The sequence below is a fragment of the Mesocricetus auratus genome, unplaced genomic scaffold (genome assembly GCF_017639785.1).
Source record: "Mesocricetus auratus isolate SY011 unplaced genomic scaffold, BCM_Maur_2.0 Super-Scaffold_100008, whole genome shotgun sequence".
NCBI classification, from domain to species: domain Eukaryota; kingdom Metazoa; phylum Chordata; class Mammalia; order Rodentia; family Cricetidae; genus Mesocricetus; species Mesocricetus auratus.
The window spans coordinates 6,822,832-6,843,830 of NW_024429192.1; the positions used below are offsets into that span (position 1 = coordinate 6,822,832).

At 50.4% G+C, this 20,999-nt stretch overlaps 1 protein-coding gene across 1 annotated transcript in view; it reads left to right on the forward strand.

Annotated features, from left to right (window-relative positions):
• The window catches only part of Urb1 (URB1 ribosome biogenesis homolog), a 54,414-nt gene that overhangs the window by 21,746 nt on the left and 11,669 nt on the right, over positions 1-20,999 (forward strand). The window contains exons 15-30 of the mRNA XM_040750517.1: positions 41-160; positions 1,356-1,472; positions 1,815-1,953; positions 2,574-2,744; positions 4,324-4,517; positions 5,866-6,084; positions 6,917-7,096; positions 7,533-8,382; positions 8,913-9,111; positions 9,947-10,133; positions 11,901-11,959; positions 14,749-14,942; positions 15,908-16,018; positions 16,126-16,189; positions 17,216-17,387; positions 17,640-17,748. Of these exons, the coding sequence (XP_040606451.1) occupies positions 41-160; positions 1,356-1,472; positions 1,815-1,953; positions 2,574-2,744; positions 4,324-4,517; positions 5,866-6,084; positions 6,917-7,096; positions 7,533-8,382; positions 8,913-9,111; positions 9,947-10,133; positions 11,901-11,959; positions 14,749-14,942; positions 15,908-16,018; positions 16,126-16,189; positions 17,216-17,387; positions 17,640-17,748 (3,085 nt within the window). The remainder of the gene's footprint in view (positions 1-40; positions 161-1,355; positions 1,473-1,814; positions 1,954-2,573; positions 2,745-4,323; positions 4,518-5,865; positions 6,085-6,916; positions 7,097-7,532; positions 8,383-8,912; positions 9,112-9,946; positions 10,134-11,900; positions 11,960-14,748; positions 14,943-15,907; positions 16,019-16,125; positions 16,190-17,215; positions 17,388-17,639; positions 17,749-20,999) is intronic.

The window sequence follows — 20,999 nt, forward strand, 5'->3', positions numbered from 1 at the left end:
ATGGTACATCTTAACAGTCTGAGATAATGTCCAAACTTAGGAAGGCCCCGATGCAGAAATCATTGGAGGAGAACGCTCGGTTTTTTACCTATTGATGAAGATGTTTGTGAACAGTAGCCATTTACAGCTCAAGTCATCCACTAAACTTCTGATTATAAAGGTTAGTATCTGACAAGTGTGTACCTGGCTTTCCTTATGGTGGGTGATTGGGAATGTCATGGAGTACAGTAGATTTTTGCAGGCTTTAATTTAGAGTGTAGTACATTTAAAATTCTTATGTTATTTATTGTGTGTGTGCATGCACAGGTGCATGCAATAAATAAAAGCACCACAAAGATGAAATATGAAGCAGTGAGTCACAGCTCGCACCGTATAGACTCTACACATATTCTGTTGCCGTGGAAACTGTTTCAGAGCTGTGCCTCGTCCCTCACTCCCACCCTCCACCTTGTCTGGGCCTCTCACTTTTTGAGCTTGCCCACCACGCACAACTCAGTGTCTCCAAAGTCAGTGTGCAGGGGGAGGACTTGGCTCTCTCTTTCTCCTTGCAATGGCACTCTCCCAGGGTCAGGTCACCAGCCAGTCATCATAAGACACACCTGCAGTCAGACTCAGTGGGTTTGAGGCCAGATTTCCACACCCTGTCTCAGAAGCACTAGGTAGTGGTCAGTGCTTTTAGAGTGCCGTGATGTTACTTTGCAGTTTTCCTTGGAAGGCCGATGGCTTTGCTGCATTTTGAGCTTCTTGTCTGAGCTGCTTGAAGACTATACTGTTTTGAGTCCCTCCCCTCACCATGTCCATTTCCCTACTGACCATTTAGCTGTGAACTCGACCCCAGCCAGATGTCATGACTAATAACTGCAGAGGGGATTGACAGTCACCAGGAGTTTGGTGCACACTGGTGCAGGGCCCTGTGCCACAAAGAGCACTTAGCCCCTGAGGCTCCTACATCAGCTGGCCATTAGGGCAACTGAGATTCTGCCTCACAACAAGCTCTACCCTGGTAGGAATAGTATCCTTCTTGCCTGGGTTGGAGTTTCCTCAGGCTAAGGGTTGAGTCACTGTGAGGGGTCATTACACATGCTTAACTGTTCTTTGGGAAAAATCCAGATGATAAACCTGGTAAACCAGTTCCCTAAGAACCACCTCGTTCATTCTCCTCATTACAAGTTTGGGAAAGGAAGGGCGTTATACAGCAGTGAGAAAGGAACCATGTTGTCCCAATGGGGTGTGGAGAGATCTCTGCCCAATCCTCAGCAGTGGCAGCCCCCTGTAGTCTGGCACGTCGGTGTGGAAGTTGCAGCTGCACAGGAAACAGGTTTTGTTGTGACATTTGCTTGCTCTACTGCCAACAGATTCTTCGGGACACGGGTGTGTTCGAACACACGTGGAAAGAGCTGGAGCTGTGGCTGGAGCACCTGGATCGCACCGCAGAAGAGCACAAGGAAGCCGTTATTCAGTTCCTGGAGCGGGTGAGTGCAGCCCCGTGGAGCAGTGTGCCCTGCGGCAGCCGGCGTGGTACACTGAGCCTTTCTTGGTGCACTCACGCCTGGCTTCCCAGCCCTGCCGACACCGAGAGCAAGCCCACTCGGTAGAGCAGTGTGCTACTGCATGCCTCTTGACCCCATTCGGGAAGTCTGTTTTCGTGTGAAGGAATAAGGCTCTCCCAAGCTCAAAGCAGTAGAATAAAACTAAAGCAAAAGCTTTAAAAGTCTTTTCAGTAAAATTATATTATTATTCTTAATGAGGGCACTTAACGTTTTCTCTTTACTTGTCACCGTTTGACTGTCTTCACCCGCCTCTCTTATGTCCAGATTTTACTGACACTGGTGGTGAGTCCTTACTCATACACGGACAAAGCTTCTGAGTTTGTTCAGGAAGCCAGCACCCTGCAGGCCACTGTGGGGAAGCAAGACACGGATGATGTCAGCATTCCTATCTCCCACATTGATGGTAGGTTCCGTGCCCAGAGCACTGCCCGTGCTCAGAGTCTCGGTATCGAGTTTGACAGGACCAGGCATGAGGCATTGGGCAGAGTACAGACCGCCCGCTTCCCTGTGTGGGAGAGCCTCACACTGCTGTGCGTGGAGAGCTCACCTGCTGGGCGTTTCTGTGTGCTGTGCACTGGCACTGTTAAGCTCTTTACAGATCTCACAGAAACCTCATAACAGCTCTAAGGTGAGGAAGGCACTGCTGCCCTCCTTTATGTGCAGTTACAAAGCCTGGGGGCAGAGAGGCTCCCACAGTTACTTCCTAGCCTTTTCAAGATTTGAACCCAGACGCCCAAGTACTGGTCTGTGTCGGCTCACCTGTCTGAACGTTTGGGGTAATGATCCTGGGCTTCAGTTACTGCCTTAGCTGGGTACCTGTACTTTGTCAAATGCTGTTAAAACTGCAGGCAGCATCTTCATCTCTGAAGTGTTTTCCCCGAGAGGAGTTTGAAAATTTTTGTTTCTCTCTCTTTTGTAAGTGTCCTCTTGCCTCTCCCTGTCTTGGGCTATTTACAGTGGGATCCCTGGTGGCTCCTTCATAAGCTCCCCTCCCCGCCTCTCCCCTCCTCTCTTGTGTCTCAGATGTGCTGGACATGGTGGATGTCCTGGTGGAAGGCAGCGAAGGCCTGGACGAGGACATCGGATTCTTGTTAAATGAAGACATGATTCAGCTCACCTTCCCCTTCAGTGCTCTGGTCCCTGCGGCTCTGGAGGCCAGGAATAAGGTGCTCCTTGGGACAGAAAGTACAGCAGGTACCTGTGCATAGTCAGGTGTCTACAGAAGAGGTTGGGCTTGGGTACCAGAGGCTGAGAGTATGAAGAGCCAACCATCAGATTCCCCAGAGTGCCGGACCCTCAGCCTGGGGCTCCGTACAGGGAGAGTGTGCAGGTGACAGGGCTGCTGGCAAAGTAGTCCCTGAAGGACGAGTCATGTGTTCACGTGACTCTGTGCAGCCAGCTACCACCCGGAGGGTTTCTTGGGGCTGCTCAGTCCTACTTTCAGGATAGGGACAGATCTTGGCTATTTGTTGGGTTTAGACCTGAGAGCACTCACAGATGATAGGAGTTCAGAGTGCCCAGACTTTACCATACACATGAGCCCCCATGTTTGAGAGTAAAAGTCTGTTTCCTGACTTTGTCATAGGCCGTTACAGGCCAGGTAGCTCCTCTGGTGGCTGTCTTCCAGGAAGTGACCCAGGGATACAGGCGATTCTCGTGTTATAGCCACACCACCTGACAGCATGGTATCTAAGATCCCTGGGGAGGTGATGCCGGTCTTCCCAGGGTACCTGATAAAGGGGGGGAGTGCTGCACCTGGAGAATGTGTTCCCACCTTACCTATGGGAAAGACCTGTGTGTCAAGGCAGAGGACAGGACAGAGAGCCACCAGCAAGTCCTGGGCCCAGGTAGCTTTGGTCTAGCTATCTGTATGCCTGGATCTCCACTTGCAGACCTGAGGACATGATGTCAGACCATGTGCTCTCTATATATTGAGCGAGAGCCAGGGACACTGCAGGAGCCTGCACCTTCCCGTGTGGGCGTCTCTATATACTGAGCGAGAGCCAGGGACACTGCAGGAGCCTGCACCTTCCCGTGTGGGCGTCTCTACATATTGAACGAGAGCCAGGGACACTGCAGGAGCCTGCACCTTCCCGTGTGGGCGTCTCTATATACTGAACGAGAGCCAGGGACACTGCAGGAGCCTGCACCTTCCCGTGTGGCGTCTCTATATACTGAACGAGAGCCAGGGACACTGCAGGAGCCTGCACCTTCCCGTGTGGGCGTCTCTATATACTGAGCGAGAGCCAGGGACACTGCAGGAGCCTGCACCTTCCCGTGTGGGCGTCTCTATATACTGAACGAGAGCCAGGGACACTGCAGGAGCCTGCACCTTCCCGTGTGGGCGTCTCTATATATTGAACGAGAGCCAGGGACACTGCAGGAGCCTGCACCTTCCCGTGTGGGCGTCTCTATATACTGAACGAGAGCCAGGGACACTGCAGGAGCCTGCACCTTCCCGTGTGGGCGTCTCTATATACTGAACGAGAGCCAGGGACACTGCAGGAGCCTGCACCTTCCCATGTGGGCGTCTCTATATACTGAACGAGAGCCAGGGACACTGCAGGAGCCTGCACCTTCCCATGTGGGCGTCTCTATATATTGAACGAGAGCCAGGGACACTGCAGGAGCCTGCACCTTCCCGTGTGGGCGTCTGACCTTCGTGGAGCTAGCACTCGGTTTTCCTGAGTCTGACGTGTCTCTGCAAGGGGGTTGTGTCAGTATGTCATAGAAGCAGTCTACTCCCTAACCCTGCCCGCCAATTCCTCTGCAGGGCAAAGCATCATGGCGTATCTGATCGCAGTGCTGACCGACCTCCTCCATACCCAGAAGGACCCCCTCGCTCTGTGCCTTCTGCTCCAGGCTTATGACAAGACTGAGCCTGCCAGCCTGCTCTGCCATCAGCACCTTGCCCAGTTTCACAGATACTACAGCCTCTGGATCCCTGAGCAGGCCCGGGAGGCCTTGGTGAGCTGCACTCGCTGCTCCTCCCCAGTGTTTCTCCCTGATGCTATAGCTCGATGTGCGTCTGTGAGGTCCAGACGCTGTACGGTTAGCTGCGCGGTCCAGATGCTGTATGGTTCACAGTGTGAGAGCTTACCTTCCCATCGCCATCCTGCTCAGCTTAGGACAACAAGTGGCTCTTCCCCTTTTCCCTTACCGAGTGAGGTGGAGTGCTCATCTCCGCTGTCTTCTGCAGACCCTAGTGTGCTTGGCTAGCAGACCTGCCCCTCAGTAACCCGATGAGCTCCACACTAGAACTGGGGGAGTAACTGGGGTGATGGGGAGGATTCTTGCTGTGGTGCTCTGTGTCTAAACTGTCTGGGATTTGTGTGGACTCATTCCATTTCAGCTGTGCTTAAGAACGCAGGTCACCTAAGTCTTGTGATGGTAGCCATGTTGATGGTGTGCCGTGTATATTATAAATCACTTGATCCACCACCTCTGAGGTGCTCAAGGCTCTGACCACCCTTAATATATACATTCAGAATCTGCGGTGCAGAGAACTTCCACCAGCAATTAGAGGTGGGGCAGGGTTTGATCAGTCTGGGTCCAGAGCTCTTCCTCTGCACAGAGGCATGGTTCCCACCAGTCAGCAGGCAGTGGAGTTCAGTGCCGCTCCTCCTGAGAGCCAATGTGGTGTCCGTCCTCTGTGGAGTGGATGGCGGCTGGGTTCACCCTTTCTGGTGCTTGCTGAGACTTGGTTGCCAGCCAGGCCCTGGCCATAGTATGATCCAGCCAGCAGAGACTCCATCGGCCTTTGTCACACTGTCCCAAAGAATGCTGCTGCTGTGCTGGTCCTCAGGCTGGGCTTGAGAACCGCTGAGCATCCTTACTCAGTGGCTTTGAGCTCAGTAGCTGCTGAGTCCCGTGGGTGATTATATGTGAATAGTTTCTATTTGGATCGGGACTGCTCTGGATCCTTCCTTTCCTTCTACCCATTTTCCAGTCCTTTTGACAAGATACTCGGGGTAGGCAGGTAGCTCTCGCAGGGCTCTGCTTTGGGTGGTACTTCCTAGCTTCCAGCAATTTGTCCTGGGACAGCAGTGATCAAATCCCATTTTTGTGGCAGTCGGGTCCTCACAAAAAGGTCTGTTCATACTGCGCGTTAGGTGTTCTGCGCTCTGCTGGCAGGCATGCTCTAGGGGGCGTCAGCTGTTAGTGTTGGGGTTGGGTTCCTTGAGTGTGGTGCCACACTGGACCATGTGTTCAGTGTGAAGTGCCCTTCATTGCTCCTTACCCAGCTGTCACCGGAGTCTGCAGCCTTTGCTTCTGAGGTAATTTCTTTTCTATTCTGTGCCTTTTGATCCCTCAGCCACTGCAGGTGCCCAGCAGCTCTGTACCCCTTGACCCCCCATCATCATCTTGCTTCTCCACCTTGCTGCAGACATCGTATGAGAGCCACACACTTGGGGACAAGCACGTTCAGACACAGCTGCTAGCTGCTGTCCCGCGTCTAGCTCTGCAGCAGGTGCTGCGCGCAGCCACACAGGTGCTGCTGTACCTCAGGAGCACTGTGGAGAGCTTCCGCCAGGTCAGTGCCCTCCTCCTCCTCCTCCTCCTCCTCCTCCCAGCTCTCTCTCCACCAGCAGAGAGTGTGCGCTCCTCTGAGTCTGCACCACAGTGGCCATGCAAGCACAGAAATCCTGATAGACCACGAGGCAGACCCCGGCTCTGGAAGCTGGGCTCTTGGCTCTGCTGGGCCCCTCTCCTCAAGCAACTGTTCAGAGACAGCAGTGCTCCTCTGTGTGGGCCAGGGTGTGTCCTCAGGACAAGGTCCCTGCTATGGTAGCCTGGACAGCAGCAGCGTAGCCAGCCCTGCTCTTTGATGGTTTGTGAGAGTCCCGTAGCTCGCTGCTGAACTTTCTGCTGATGGGCTGTGTAGCTCTTCCTCTTATTAAAAAAATCCACTTACTACATTCATTCATCTATTTACTTGGGTGCATGTACAGGATGTGCCTGTGGAGCCAGAGGACAGCGTGTGGGAATTGATTTTCTCCTTTGACAGTGAGGGTCCTGGGGATTGAACTCAGGTCGTCACACTTGGTGACAAGTAACTGTACCCGCTGAGCCATCGTTCCCTTTATTTTAGCCAATTTAACATTTGTATTTCTCTGCGGTTTGGGAAGACAAGTCTTCTTTATCCCATGCTCCTAAATAGTGAGTGTGTGTACAAGTGCGTCCTTATGTACAGCTTGGCTAATCTGGGTAAGAATGGAGATCACCTCACAGTCCTGGAGGAAGGCAGTCTCCCGTGAGAGACCCTATACCTCCAGTCTCTACTGATTCACTCCGTAGGACCAGGCAGTCAGTGCTCTGCTGGCTTGTCAGCCTTCCTTTGCCTGAGCGTCGTGTGTCTCTTACAGCTGGGCAAAAGTGTGGGCCCCACCCTCCTGCAGCTCCTCCTGGACCTCCTTAAGCACCTGGTTGTCCACGCTGAGCAGCTGGATGCCCAGAACCAGCAGAAGGCAGAGGCCGCCCGTGCTGAGTCTGATCTCTTTTTGGACATGGAGTCCGTTGCTTCACTTGAGTTGGCCACTGATAAGGTACCACCACCACAGCCTGGTATCCTTTTCCCACAGGTCGCAGATACTGACTGTCCTTTCTGTGTTCACCATAGGTAGGAGAATAGAGAAATGTAGAAAGCTGTGAGATGGTGTGGCCCTGCCCAGGGATAACAGCTTAATCTGGGTTCTGTCCTTGCAATCACTCCTTTCCAGTCTTGTCAGCCTACATTCCTATTTGTTTCTGAGCCCCTGATGGGGTGGGGTGGGGTCAAGCAGCTGGGTCCTGTGCTGACGGGGGCCTTCTATAGCTCATGTGTGGCAGATGCTGCAAGCTTGCCTGAGAGCGCCATCAAAACTGGGGCTAAGAGCAGCTTTGCAAAGTGCTTCCTGCTGTTTTCCCTGAGAACACAGAATGCTTGCAGGGAACCGCAGCCTCCCCATCCTGTGTCACATAAAGTGTGCCCTTGTTTTTCAGACAGTAGAGGAGGTGCTGGTGGCCATCCTCAGACATCCCACACTGGAGAGTTGGTTTCTAGCCCTGGAGCGGAAAGCCTTGCCCCCCCACACGCTCAGCCCCACCCTCGTGAAGCTGCTAGCGTCCCACCTCAGTGCAGGTGTCCTTCGGCTGCTGGTGGCGTGTTCCCCAATCCTCCGTAAACTGGGTCAGTTAGGCCTCCTGGCAAAGTACTCAGAAGCCATCACTCAAAGTGTGTTGAGAGAGCTGCGCACCAGGACTGGAGACTCCGCCACAACACCCAAGACCCTGCCTCAGCTCGAGGCCCTGCGGGAGCTGCATCCATACATGGAAAGTGTCCAGATCCGAGAGGTCACCCTGGCCCTGCTGGGCCTGCCAGAGGCCCACCTGCTGACCCAGCAAGCCACACGGTCTCCAGGAAAGGAGAGACAACTGAGCAACCTTGGGAAGACCCTGGTACAACTGCTGGCAAGCAGCCCCCAGGACCCGCTGCAGAGCAGTGAGCTCCTTTGGTGGGCCGAGTATGTTCGAGGCCTGGGGGCTCTGCTCCCTGCTCTGGCTGAGCATGAGCTGGATGCTGTATTCCTTCGGACTCTGCAGAGAGACCCTGTGCTGGCCCCTGTGGTCCCAGCTGACCTACTTGAGTACTGCCTGCTCCGACGGACAGAGGCATCCCTGGGCATTGCCAGCCTGCTTCTGCAGCACAGCAGCACCCACCTGCTGAAGTTTGAGCTGTGGTGTGGGCAGCCTGGTGTGGGGCTCCTGCAGGAGCACCCGGATGACTTCCTCCCCCTCATCCATGTGTATCTCCAGCACAGGACACAGGGATGCTTCACACGGCCAACAGGAGGTATGGAGAGATCTGCCTTTGGGCAGCGTGGCGTTTCTGCCTGTAAAACAGGATGGCTTGCCATCTTAAACCCTGTCAGTTCTGGGGCATGGTACAGTGCTATTCCTCCTTACTGTAATCTCTTTAGGCTCAACATCTCAATATCCTGTCTTGAGTGTAGCCCCAGGTGCCTGTCCATTCCTAATTACAAAAGCAGGGTAGGGTGGGCAGTAATTGGGTCTGACTGTCTGTGATTGAGCGGAAGTAACTGAGAGCTAAGCCATCCTGTGTCCCGTTACCCTGTCCTTTCCCTCAAGAAAGTGGTTGGTGAGTTCATACTGAGTCCAAGCAGTGTGAGTCCAATTCTCCCCATGCTAAGCCTCAAGTCTGCCCCCAATCCAACTTAACCATGTATAGTAAGCATAAAAGTGATTCCGACATTGCGTTGTATGAGTGACAGGTGCTGCCTAAAGGGAGGTTTCCCACAGGCAGCCGCTTCTCCATAGGTGCCTTGCGTGGTACACAATAACCTCTGCTTTGTGTCTCTCTAGTGTGCTCTGCTGTCACTCCTGTCTTGAGGGCCCTGTGGAGACGAGTACGACCCAGGTTTGTTCATACTGATGGGCTCTCCAAACATGAGCTGCATCTGGAGTCCCTGGCCCAGCTCATTCCATTCGCAAGAACCAAAGACCTGCATGTTCTCATGGACCATTTGCCCAGCTTGCTCCGGACTCCGAGTAGTCACAAGAGGTACGCAAGCCGAGGCCATTGGATGGCTTTTCCCTTCTTAGTGTCACTCCTCTCTTCGGTATGCGGAAAGAGTTAATGAAGAGTGTCTGTCTTCCTGCTGTGCCAGTAGACGCCACCGCAGTTCTGACTAGAGCAGCCGTATGGCTGGAGAAGTGCGTGTCTGCAGTGGGTGCTGGGCCTGAGCCTTGAGAGCAGTTTCTAGAGTGGCTCCCCGTTGTTTGCAGTATCTAAGTTGGGTGAGGTGGTGAGGTTTCTGGTCTCCAGAGGGTAGAGAAGACAGAGTGCCACTGAATGCTGTGATAGAACAGCCTTCCAAAGAAAGCACCAGGCCCTGTATGTCACCAGTGCGGAGGTAGGGAGACCCTAGTTAGGAATGAATCTGGGTCCGACCAGTGACTCATTGCAATAAACATTGACCGTAAAGCTGGTTGGACAAAGGGTGTATGTGTGACACACTGCTCTCAATGCCACCAGGGTGTTGCAGAGGCAAGAGAGAAGGAGAAGCAGAGAGGTTTTTGTTTGTTTGGTTGGTTCGTTTTGTTCTTTTTTTGTTTGTTTGTTTCCTTGTTTTGATTTTTTTTTCTTTTATGGGTACTGCAGGTGGGCTGAGGGGAAGATATGGGGGACTGGGAAATGAGCGAAATTAGGGTACATGATGTGAAATTCTCAAAGAATCAATAAAGGAACTATGTTTAAAAAAAAAGATAGTAACTTCCAAGTCACTGGTGCTCTGGTCCCACTGACAGTGTGGTGTTAAGTAAGGGTGGGTAGTGTCGGCACTTCGCCGTGCACACAGCCCTTAGCAGTGTATCCCCCCACCTGGTCTCTGCTGCAGTTGGATCGTGGCCGACTCTGTCTCAGCAGCCTTGGCAGAGTCCGCAGAAGAACTGAATGCCTGGAGGAAGACCCTCCTGAGGTCCTGTATGCAGTGGCTGGCTGTATCCTTCAGTGACAGGGAGCCAGGAGATGAAAACGCCCAGGAGCGAGAGAGGCCAATGCTGTTGCGAGTAAGCGAGTTGTTGGTAAGTGTCTCTCCTTAGAGATACATTCTGGTTATGTCTGAGGGGACACCGAGCCAGACAAGCCAAATTGAAAGCTCCATTTCTAGCTGCGTGTGTGAATGAGGCCTCCTAGGAAATGAAGGGAGTGATGTCCAGAGGCAGCGTGGGGGTGGGAGGGCACTGGATTTGTAAACCATCTTTTATCAGGAGTAGATGTTGGATTTTATCACTTTTATATGCATATGTATAAAACAAGCTGTATTTTCAGACTTCATTTGTTGTGTCATAGATTTGTGAATTTAAAGTAACAGGAACCCAAAGATGGTCTAACTTCAGCATGTACCCTGAGTGTCTCTTCTCTTAGTTAAAGGACTCTTTACAGATAGGGCAGTGAGTAGCAAGGTTTTGGTTGTTCAGTAGTATTCCATGTATGGTGTCTAACACCATTTCTGCCAGTCCCATGAAAATGTACGTTTCCTGGGTTTTGTGATGATAAAGCTTTCACACACCCACTACAGAAACCAGCGGTGCAGAGCTGGCGTGTGGCTGAGTGGTAGAGGGCTGGCACCTGTCGGTCCCCATGCTCCGTCCACAGTACCCTGCCGCCAGCACCAGGATAGCCAGCAGTGTAAAAATAAGAAAACCATGGTAGGTGAGCGAATATCCTAGAGATGTTATATCTCAGCATACAAATAATTGAGATAAAACTGAATTTAAGTGTTAGGAACTCACTCACAGACATGCCCAGAGGTTTTTGTCTTGTAGATTATTCTAGATCCTGTCAAGCTCAACCCTGACCACCACAGTTCCCTTGCACGTTTGATCGGTTACATCCAGGTGAACCCCTGAAAGAGCAATTGCTGGGGCAGAGAGACAGGCTTTAAGATGAGTCAGAGAAGCCCTCAGTGGGGGCCCCGTGCCCTGGGTTTCTTCACAGCCTTTGGCACTGAGGTCATGCTGACCTTGGTGGAGGCCGTGACGTAAGTGAAGTTGACTTAACTGGTGCCTCAAGGCCTACATTGAGCCTCTTGTTCCACAGACCTCTTCCCTTGTACACTGTTTCCTGGGGTGGGTGAGAGTGAGTATTTCCCATTGGTTCCTCAATAAAAGGCTAATTGCAAATCTACCAGTGCTGTCTGAAAAGGTTGGGAGGGAAACATAATATGGCCACTTGGGAAATGTCCCTTTGCATGTTTGGTGTTCACTGGTGTGCTGACAAAATGTCCCTACTACTTTAAAAAACAAAACAAACAAAACAAGGGGTTGTAGCTCAGTGGACTGAGCCCTTGCCCAGTATGCACAAAACCCTGGGTTCCGTCACCAGCACTGAATAAAAGCATGGTAGCTCATACCTGTTATCCTAGCACTCAAGAAGTAGAGGCAGGATGATTAGAAGTTGAAGGTTATCCAAAGTTAGTTCAAGGCTGGCTCCATGAGACCCTGTCTCAAACAACGCCCTATATCGTTTGGGTACTTTGCTTATATTCTCTGTAGATCCAAAATCTGCATGCTAGACTTTGTTGAAAGATCAGGTCCTGTCTCTCTGCCCACTTAGTGTCAGCAGGAATGGCAGTAGGTGGCTGGAGTGGCTGCAGGGTAGACTGACAAGGGCTTAGTAGGAAGGATGGATTCAGGAGGCTAGAGAGAAGAGCTGGAGCAGATCCAACTGCTCCCTGAAGACTGCACGCGGGAGTCTCGCGTGTGCTCCCTCCCTGGCAGACTGCACGCGGGAGTCTCGCTGTGCTCCCTCCCTGGCAGCTTCATGTGCTTTTGCTTGCTTTCTTCTAGCATGCACTTGAAGATGTTGACCCTGGTGACTGGCAGCAGTTTGTGAAGACAGGACTCAAGTAAGTTGATTGGATCTTCATGGTGCTGCTTATAAAGGTGTGGGGTGTTCCAACCATGCACATCTCCATAGTTCATTATTAGAGTACCAGTCACAGCACGGCTGTCAGCCTTGTGTGTAGAGAAGAAAAACATTTCAAAAACACAAAAGTGGAAACGACACAGTATTGCATGTCTGTAATGCAGCACTTGGGAGGAATTTTGCATTCAACCTCAGCTACATACATAGCAGGTTCAAGACCAGCCTGAGCTGCATGAAACTTTATCTCAAGAAAACAAACCAGGCTGTTGAGATGGCTCAGTGGATAAAGGTGCTTGCTGCCAAGCCAGACGCGCTGAGTTTCATTCTGACCACTTGGTCTGACCTCCATATTCATGCTGTGACCTGGGCACACCCACACACGTAAACATACACAGTTGGTAAAAATGAAGTGTAGAGATGACAGCTGCGCTCAGACACGAAGAGTGTCATGTTTCCCTATTACGCCTAATGATTCTCATCTTCCCTCCCTGCCCCCCCCACCGCATAGTTGTCATCTTCCAAGGCTCTGCTTAGCTTCTGGTTTTGTTTGTTTATACCAAGCTATAGCCACCAGCCCCTTTATGTGGCAAAGTAACAGTATATTATGTTATTGCATGTGTTTGATATTTTGAACATTCATATCATTCTTTGCCTTTGTTTGCTATTTGTACTCATGTTTCTGATTTAAAGCGTACAGATCTAAAATCCCATGTCTATATCGTACAGTGGTTCCCTGCTGGTGGATGTCTAGGCTACTCTGCGCCTTCCCTACCTGTGTGACCCTGTGGTGACTCCCACATGTCCATGGGTGCACATCGATACCCATCTTACGTGTAGAGCTGACTGTCTTAGCTGCACACTTTGAGAGACTTTGTTCCCAGCAGGGAATGCGGGGCGTTAATGTGACCTCAGTCACGTTTGCTCTGGTCAGATGCTTTACTTTGGGTGTTCAGGGAATCATGAAATGATGTGTGGGGCCTGTAGTCTTCATTTCTGACCATTTGTGATGTAATGCCAGAGGAAACGTCATGCAGAAGAGAGAAGTGAAGGATGGTTCCAGGTTACATACCGACATCGGTAGTCTTCTTCCTTCTGTGTGTGTGTGCGTGTGTGTGTGTGTGTGTGTGTGTGTGTGTGTGTGTGTGAGTGCGAGTGCTCTAGAGTCTGTGTGTTCTGCTTGTCAGAAGAGGACATTGGATTCCATTGTAGATGGTTGTGAGCTGCCATGTGGGTGCTGGGAATTGAACCCGGGTCTTCTGGAAGAGCTGCCAGTGCTCTTAACCACTGAGCCGTCTCTCCACTCTCCAGCTAGCCCCCCTTGTCGTCATTGTCTTCATCTCCTCCTCTCCTTCTTCTTTCTCTCTTTCCCTCTCCCTCTTTTCCCCTCACTCTCCCTGCCCCCCTCTTTTGAGACAGAGTCTCACCATGTAGCCCAAGCTCCCTCCAACTCTGAACCCTTTTCACAAGTGCTGGGATTACAAGTATGCACCACCACACCTCTTCTGTTTCAAAACTTTTCCTCAGAACTTCCTGTTTTCTTCCCGACAAGTATAGGGACATCCTAATATTCACAGAGAGAGGGCTACAAGAATTTTTCATAGGCTGGGCAGCAGTGGCGCACACCTTTAATCCCAGCACTCGGGAGGCAGGCAGGCGGATCTCTGTGAGTTTGAGGCTGGGCTGGACCGACAGCCTCCAAAACAATACAGAGAAACCCTGTCTCGTAAAAACCAAAAAAAAAAAAAAAGAATTTTTCATAGATCTGTCCCTATAGTGGATTTTGAAGGGATTTTAGATATAGCTTGGTGAATGGCCAAGGAACAAGAGAGGCTGACCTAGTAGAGTGCACTGCATAATGCTGTCCCCATACTCAGTTCTCCTGCCTGCTGATTCGTCTAAACAGAGCGGTCTGTTGTGTCTGGCCACAGAGAAAATGAGCCACATGCCACATATGATGGCTTGGTCAGAGATCACACTAATGCAATGGTGATCCCACGTGTGGTTATGTAGCTAGTGACCCAGCTGTCTTAGTGTGTGTCAGGCCTTTCTGCGATGTCTGAATCATGACAGAGTCTCCTCATGATTAGGTTAGTGATCCCTGTTGTGTGATGTTTCACTCTTGGCTTTTTTTTGAGGGGCCCACCCCCCAGCTCCCAGATAAGTCATACATGGAGGCTTATTCTTAGTCAGGAATGCCTGGCCTTAGCTTGGCTTGTTCTTGCCAGCTTTGTTTTATTCTTAAATTATTCCGTTTACCTTTCCCTTGTGGACTTTTTTGCTTTTGTGTATCTTACTTTTTTCTTACTCTGTGCTGGTGGCTGGGTGGCTGGTGGCTGTGGCTGACCCTGACATCCTCCTCCCCTTCTTCTCTCATTGCTTTTCATCTCTCTTGGGTCTCCTTTATTTATCCTCCCTGCCTGCCAGCCCCGCCTACCTTTGCTCCTGCCTTGCTATTGACCATTCAGCTCCTTGTTAGACCCTCAGATGTTTTAGACAAACAAAGAATCACAGCTTCACAGAGTTAAACAAATGCAGCATAAACAAAAGTCCCACACCTTCAAATAATATTCTACCACACCTGTCATGGTAGACAGACAGGCCTGTGATTAAACAATCCCAAGCCATGTCACTGAAAGAACCAGGTGATGAATGTATGTACAGTCACTGTAATTCTCACTTTTGTGCTTCTGGAATTCTAAGAACAAATGTCATTTCTTAAAAAAATCAACTTCCCTTCATGGCACTTTCCCTTTTGGCTTGTCCTTCCAGATTTCGGTACCAGGACCTCACCTTTTTGAAGACTCTCCTTGATGCCATGAAGCTCTTGTATGGTCCAGAAAGCTCTGTGCACACAAAACTTATCCAGCTTCCGGTGGTCCACATGATGCTCACCCAGCATTCTCTGTTTTTGCCAACCATGCTGATATCTGAAGAAGTGGAAAATCCGGACAGTCAAGTAAAAGGTGACGCCACGCTCTGTCCTCCCAGCTTAGTGGCAGCTGTTGTCTTCCAGCGTCTCCCAGCTCGTCACCCACCGTTTGTTTCAGAGTGTAGTACTGCAATCTGTCTATCAGCTCCAGGACCCAGCTCCAGTCTGTCTTAACCGTGACACAGAAGTTGCCACCTGTTTTGAAGACTTTGGTTTACAGTGGCTCTGTGGAGGCCCATGTGGGCCGGTCATGAGCTGGTGTGACAGTCTGGGAATTAGGAGAATTTGGGAGGGATGGGAAAACAGTGTGGACGTTTGCCCTGAGAGGAGTAGGTTAACCTCGTGAGTCTTGTAGGGAAGATTGAATGACGGCAGGAAGGAAGGGCTGGAACTTCCTTGATGGTAGCCCACTGCTGTCTTTTCCAGCCAGGCTTACACTGTCTCCAACCTAGTCAGCATGAAATTTGTGCTGTGAGTCCTCAGTGCAGTGTAGACTGGTGTGAGTGTCAGAACAGTCTGAATGTTCCTGCCCGCTCAAAGAAACCCTGTTTGGAGACAAAGCCATCACCCCCAGACCGTTAGGCATCAGCACAGGGTCTGTCTGTCATAAACAGCTAGGTTAAAGACAGAAAACTGTTAGATGCACATTATTGGTACAGGTAATTAAAAAGTAGAATGGGCTCCACACCCGTGCAGGCAGGAGTTTGCATGCTGGGGATTATGATGGCATAACTGGGGAGTATGCTAAACATTTGTTGGAAAGGGGTGTGTAGATCCTGAGCCCAAGCCTGTGAAGCCGTAGAGAGACGGTGGTCCTGGAGGTGTATTATTACAAGAATGCACGAATGGGATCCTGGGGAAGAGGCTGGGTAGAGGCCCACAGGCCACCCTTACGCAGAGAGGACAGTGCCAGCTTCCAGGGCCCACTGTGGTGTGCACCTTCCTTACTGTCCTGAGGATGTGTCTCCTTGGTGCTTATGTCCCATGTGTTTCTTCCAGAGACCCTGGTGGACCTGATGTCCACAGTGGTGAAGATGTGCCCTTCTGTCTGTGAGAGCAGCCACTTTGCTGTGCTACTTGGGACCTACAGTGCCACCCTCAGTGTCTTGGGTGAGGAGGACCTGATGGCCAGGCTGTGTGTGCCGGGCTGGTGGGGTGTACCCTCTTGTGCATTTCAGGGGTTCAGTTTCCTAAAAGTGGCCTTCATTTGCTTTTAGACCAGAAGATTTTACTTCTCCTTCGGGCGTATGAACAGAACAACCTCAGTCTCATCAGCTTCCGGTGAGTACTAGCTCGCCAGGAGGCCATGAACAAAGGACAGGGGAACGTTAGGCCCAGGGACGAAGCCCCCTCCAGGGAGCTCTAGGTTCAAGACTTCTCATTCTTTGACGTTGTTGTTTTAAACTATTGCTGACATTGTGCTCCTTGTTTTGTATAAATGGAGGCTATGTGTAGCATGTCCTTGTATAAATGTAGGCATACACGTAGCATGTTCTTGTTTTGTATAAATGTAGGCATATGTGTAGCATGTTCTTGTTTTGTATAAATGGAGGCATATGTGTAGCATGTTCTTGTTTTGTATAAATGGAGGCATATGTGTAGCATGTTCTTGTTTTGTATAAATGGAGGCATATGCGTAGTATGTTCTTGCCACAGTGCACACTTGGAGGTCAAGGACAAAGCCTTTACCTGAGTGTTGGCAGGAACCAACCAGACCCACCCATAGTCCTTGCCGTGTCTCTGGGCGTCTGTGGGCAGCTGCAGGAGATTACGGGGTGCACAGTGTGGGTTCTCTAGGCAGGGCTGACTAAAGACTTGTACGGCAGTCCTGATGACTTGGTCCCTCCTGTGGGCAGACTGAGGTCAGGATTCTACAGCTGCTACAGCTTGGCTTGGAGCCCCACCCTGTCATGTAGAATCCCTGTTCTGCTGCTCACCAGCCAGCAAGTGAGGGGCCATGCAACTTCCCCAGTCGCTTCAGTACCTCTTCCCCCATTGCACAGGAAGTGGCAATGTAAGCTGCGGGATCATGCACAGACTGAGTGAATTAATGCATGCCAACGACTCAGGGTCTGGCCAGATACACCAAGAGTAGTGTGTGTGGGTGCTGACTCCTGCTGCCATCACCAGCTGTCCCTGCACCATGCCGATTTCAGACGCTGTCGTGAGGGTTACTAAGTGGTAGAGCATGCTTGCTTACCCGGAGTGGCACTTGGCATGAGCTAGGGTCTTGATGTTGGGGTCGTTGTCGTCAGTTCTGCTCCTGGTGGGTCCTGTGACCAGTCTGTGTTCCCTTTCTGACTCTAGGGTTCTGCTATGGGGCCCAGCAGCTGTGGAACATCACAAGACATGCCGAAGCCTAGGAAAGTCACTCTGGCAGCAGCCAAGCGTCGGGGACATCCTCCGCCTGCTGGACCCTGACCGCATGATGCAGACCATCCTGCACTTCCCACAGTGCCGGAGGCTGCTGCCCACCGAGGTGAGGTGTTGCTCTTCTGCCCTCCCCTGCCCCTCCAACTTTGTACAGAGGCATAGACTGGACCCCAGTGTCCGTACTGAAGCTGGGTCACACTGTTTATTATGCCCCACAAGCTTATCTTGAAGCAACCTCAAAGATCACATCATGTGAAAACCCTGCTTTTTTATAGAACTGCTTAGGCTTTATGTGCTCTGACAGTGGTCACATTCAGATGATCACATCCATGAGCATGTTGTGGCTTGGCTGTTTCAGGACACGGGGGAGCCACTGGTGTTTAAGGATGACACTGTGAGAGTGGACCTGGACAGCATCTATGACCCCTGCTTTCTCCTCCATCTCTTTGGGGAATTGACCAGGCCAGGTGAGTGTGCCCGTCTTCGCAGTCAGACGGCTGTTAATTGTTGTCATGGCTCCCAGGTTAGTCCTGAGTCAGAAACACATTCTGGTTTTGGTTTTGGTTTTTGGTTTTTCCAGACAGGGTTTCTCTGTGGCTTTGGAGACTGTCCCAGAACTTGATCTGTAGACCAGGCTGGTCTCGAACTCACAGTCTGCCGATCTGTAGACCAGGCTGGTCTCGAACTCACAGTCTGCCTTGTCATTCCTTGGGCCTAGAGCCCTGAGTGGATCTGCTTTTCCTCCCTTTCAGTCATGATAGGCTTTGGTTTGTTAATTAGTCCTTATTATCGTGCATAGGAGGTTCGTACATCTGCCACGGCACAGCTGGAGGTCAGAGGACAGCTCTAAGGATGGGTCCCAGTCACCCAACTCAGGGTGCCAGGCCTCGCAGCAGACACCTTTATCTTCCAGTCCTCTTGCCTTCCCATGCATTTATGTAGAGTTATAGTCAAGGTCCTTAGCTATACTTAGTTGGAAGAACAAGGGATAATATTGTTCCTTTTTCTCAGAATTGGGAATTTAGTTATTTTTAGTGTTGGGTAATACATGCAAAATTTAAGATTTAGATGATAGAAAGTTAAAACTTTCAGTCACACAGTAAAAAAAAAAACCTGCATCTTACTTCTAGGCATGGCTTCCTTTTTATTTAAAAATTTTTATTTCTTTTTTTTCGTGTGGGTGAGTTGCGTGTGTGTGCACGCACATGCATGTGTGGGAAGAGGCCCCAGCAGTCTGTGCTCCCCCCGTCAGGCGTTGCTGACCATGTGCTCGGGCAGGCCTGTGGTCCTTCTGTCTCCCTGCTTCACCTTAGCCTGTGTAGAGTGGAAACCTGCTTCGACGTCTCCTCTCTGAGTACTTGGCCAGGAAACGGCCAGCCAAGCAGCAGTCACCAATGGCAGTGACACGTGCTTTTTCCTCAGCAGTTCTTGTGGGCTCTGCTACAGTTCATGACTGAGGGTGTCGTAGAAGGAGGCTGAGGCACACTTCCTGGTGCTCTGGGAGCAGAGCCACAGTACCATTGATGTTCACTAAACTTGGGAGCTTTTGATGTTATCCATGATATTGCCCTGGCTAGGCCGTCTCAGGATTTTATTGTTCAAAAGGTTCTTAAAACAGAACAGCATTTGTAGCCACTTTTAAATAGTGTGTTGTATTTTCAGCACCCAAGGACAGTCCTTTTCCACAAGTACAAAGCCAAGACTGTAGAGAGCAGAGAAAGTCACAAAACAGGAAGTTGATTCTTCCTCATGGACACGTCGAGAATTCGTTTGTCCTAGTCGTTACTAAAGTAATCCCAGCCATCAGAGTTCCAACTTTTCTCACTGAGTGTAGTTAACGTTTAGACTGTTCTCTCTCAACCATGGTCTATGCATGAATATTTGCTATGTAGCTATCTCTTAGATACGTTTGTTCTCCAAAGCAATATTAATTTTATCGGCAGTTTGATACTTTTATGAAACTTTCTCGCTCTCTTTCCATATCAGAATTCATCAGGTGTTAGACATTGTCAAATTGAGTCTCTAAGTTACTGAGCAATCACCTGGTTGTTCTTTTTCCAGTCTGTGTTTTAACTCCTGCGTTCTCCCATGAGCAGCGTGTACTTAATAACATGAGACCATCTGTCTCTCTTTTAGTTGGAGCGTGTACACCATGTATACTTTATGAAATCACAGCTCTCATTCAGTTTTATCTCTGCTAAGGGTAGGTCTGGTTGCTTTGGGGCTCATGTCATACGGTTGATCACAGTTTACCCTCCAGCTAGATGACTTTGCTTCACGCAGTGTATAAGAGGCTAACCATAGTATAGACCATTTCTCCTTTCTTAGTGTCTTAGTTGGAGTTTCTATTACTGCAGTGAAACACCATGATCAAAAAGCAAGTTGGGAAGGAACGGGTTTCTTTGGCTTAAATGTCCATATTGAAGGAAGTCTGGACAGGGACACAGACAGGGCAGGGCTGATGCAGAGGCCGTGGAGAGAGCTGCTTACTGACTTGATTGTCCTGAGTTGCTCAGCCCGCCTCCTTATAGAACCCAGGACCTCCAACCCAGAGATGGCCCCGCCCACCAGGGACTGGGCCCTCCCCCATCAATCACTAATCAAGAAAATGCCCTACAGGCTTGCCTACAACACAATCTTATTGGAGGCTCCCTCCTCTCAGGTAACTTTTAGCTTGTGTCAGGTTGATAAAACTAGCCAGTGCACTTGGCTTTTGGTTACCTATAACCCTTAGGATTGTTATTTTTACTTCATTTTTTCATAGTTTTCTTCTGTTTCTGGCTTGTCTGCTGGAGCTCCTTCACTGTACAGCCCAGCTGGGTTGGCTTGAGAGAAGTGTGGCCCCTGTGTCTCCAGGTTCTTGTCAGGTCTCGGTCACTCGCTGGCCTCCTGCAGGTTGCCCTGCTGCTCACTGCTCTGTTGCAGCTCTTAGATCTTCTTTCCTGTGTATTTGGGTTCAGATAGTTGTCTCTGTATTTGGGTTTAGATAGTTTCTCCTCCAGTCTTCTAAGTCAGTGACATATTCTGATCTTGGTCCCTGCCAGTGCATTTCTGTAGGTGGAGTTTTTAGTTGGGACCTCTGGTCAGCTCTGTCCCAAGTAGCCACACAGAGACTTATTATTAATTATAAATGCTCAGCCGATAGCTCAGCCTTGTGTTTTACTAGCTCTTAAAACTTGAATTAACCCATTTCTATTCCTTTACTTGTTGCCACGTGGCTCATGACCTGTTACCTCATTTTGTACATGTCCTGCTTCCTGTGGTCTGGCTGGTGACTCTACCCTTCTTCCCAGCGTCCTCTCAGTCTGGCTCTCCTCCTAACCTCTTCCTGTCTAGCTGTTGGCCAGTCAGGTCTTTATTAAACAAAAGAGTGATCCATATTCACAGTGCACGTAACGGATTATTCCACAACAGCTTTGTCTCCAGCCTCCCAGCAGCCACCTCCCGAGCCTCGTTCTCACCATCTGTCTCCGCACGCTCCGTCTTTGCTTCAGTTTTAAATGTGTTGCACTGATAGCGTATCCCGAGTGTCCACAGAAGACACTCGTCCCGGTTTGCTTCTGTTAGGTCCTGATGGGGTCCCTGGCCACTCAATCTAAATATCTCTCTGGGGAGTTATCATCAGGTTACTCATTCTCAGCAAGGGAAACAGCTCTTCTGAGGTTCCTGGACAGAATTCTTCCTGGGGGAAGGCCTGAGCTCCCATTAAAGTGGAGCT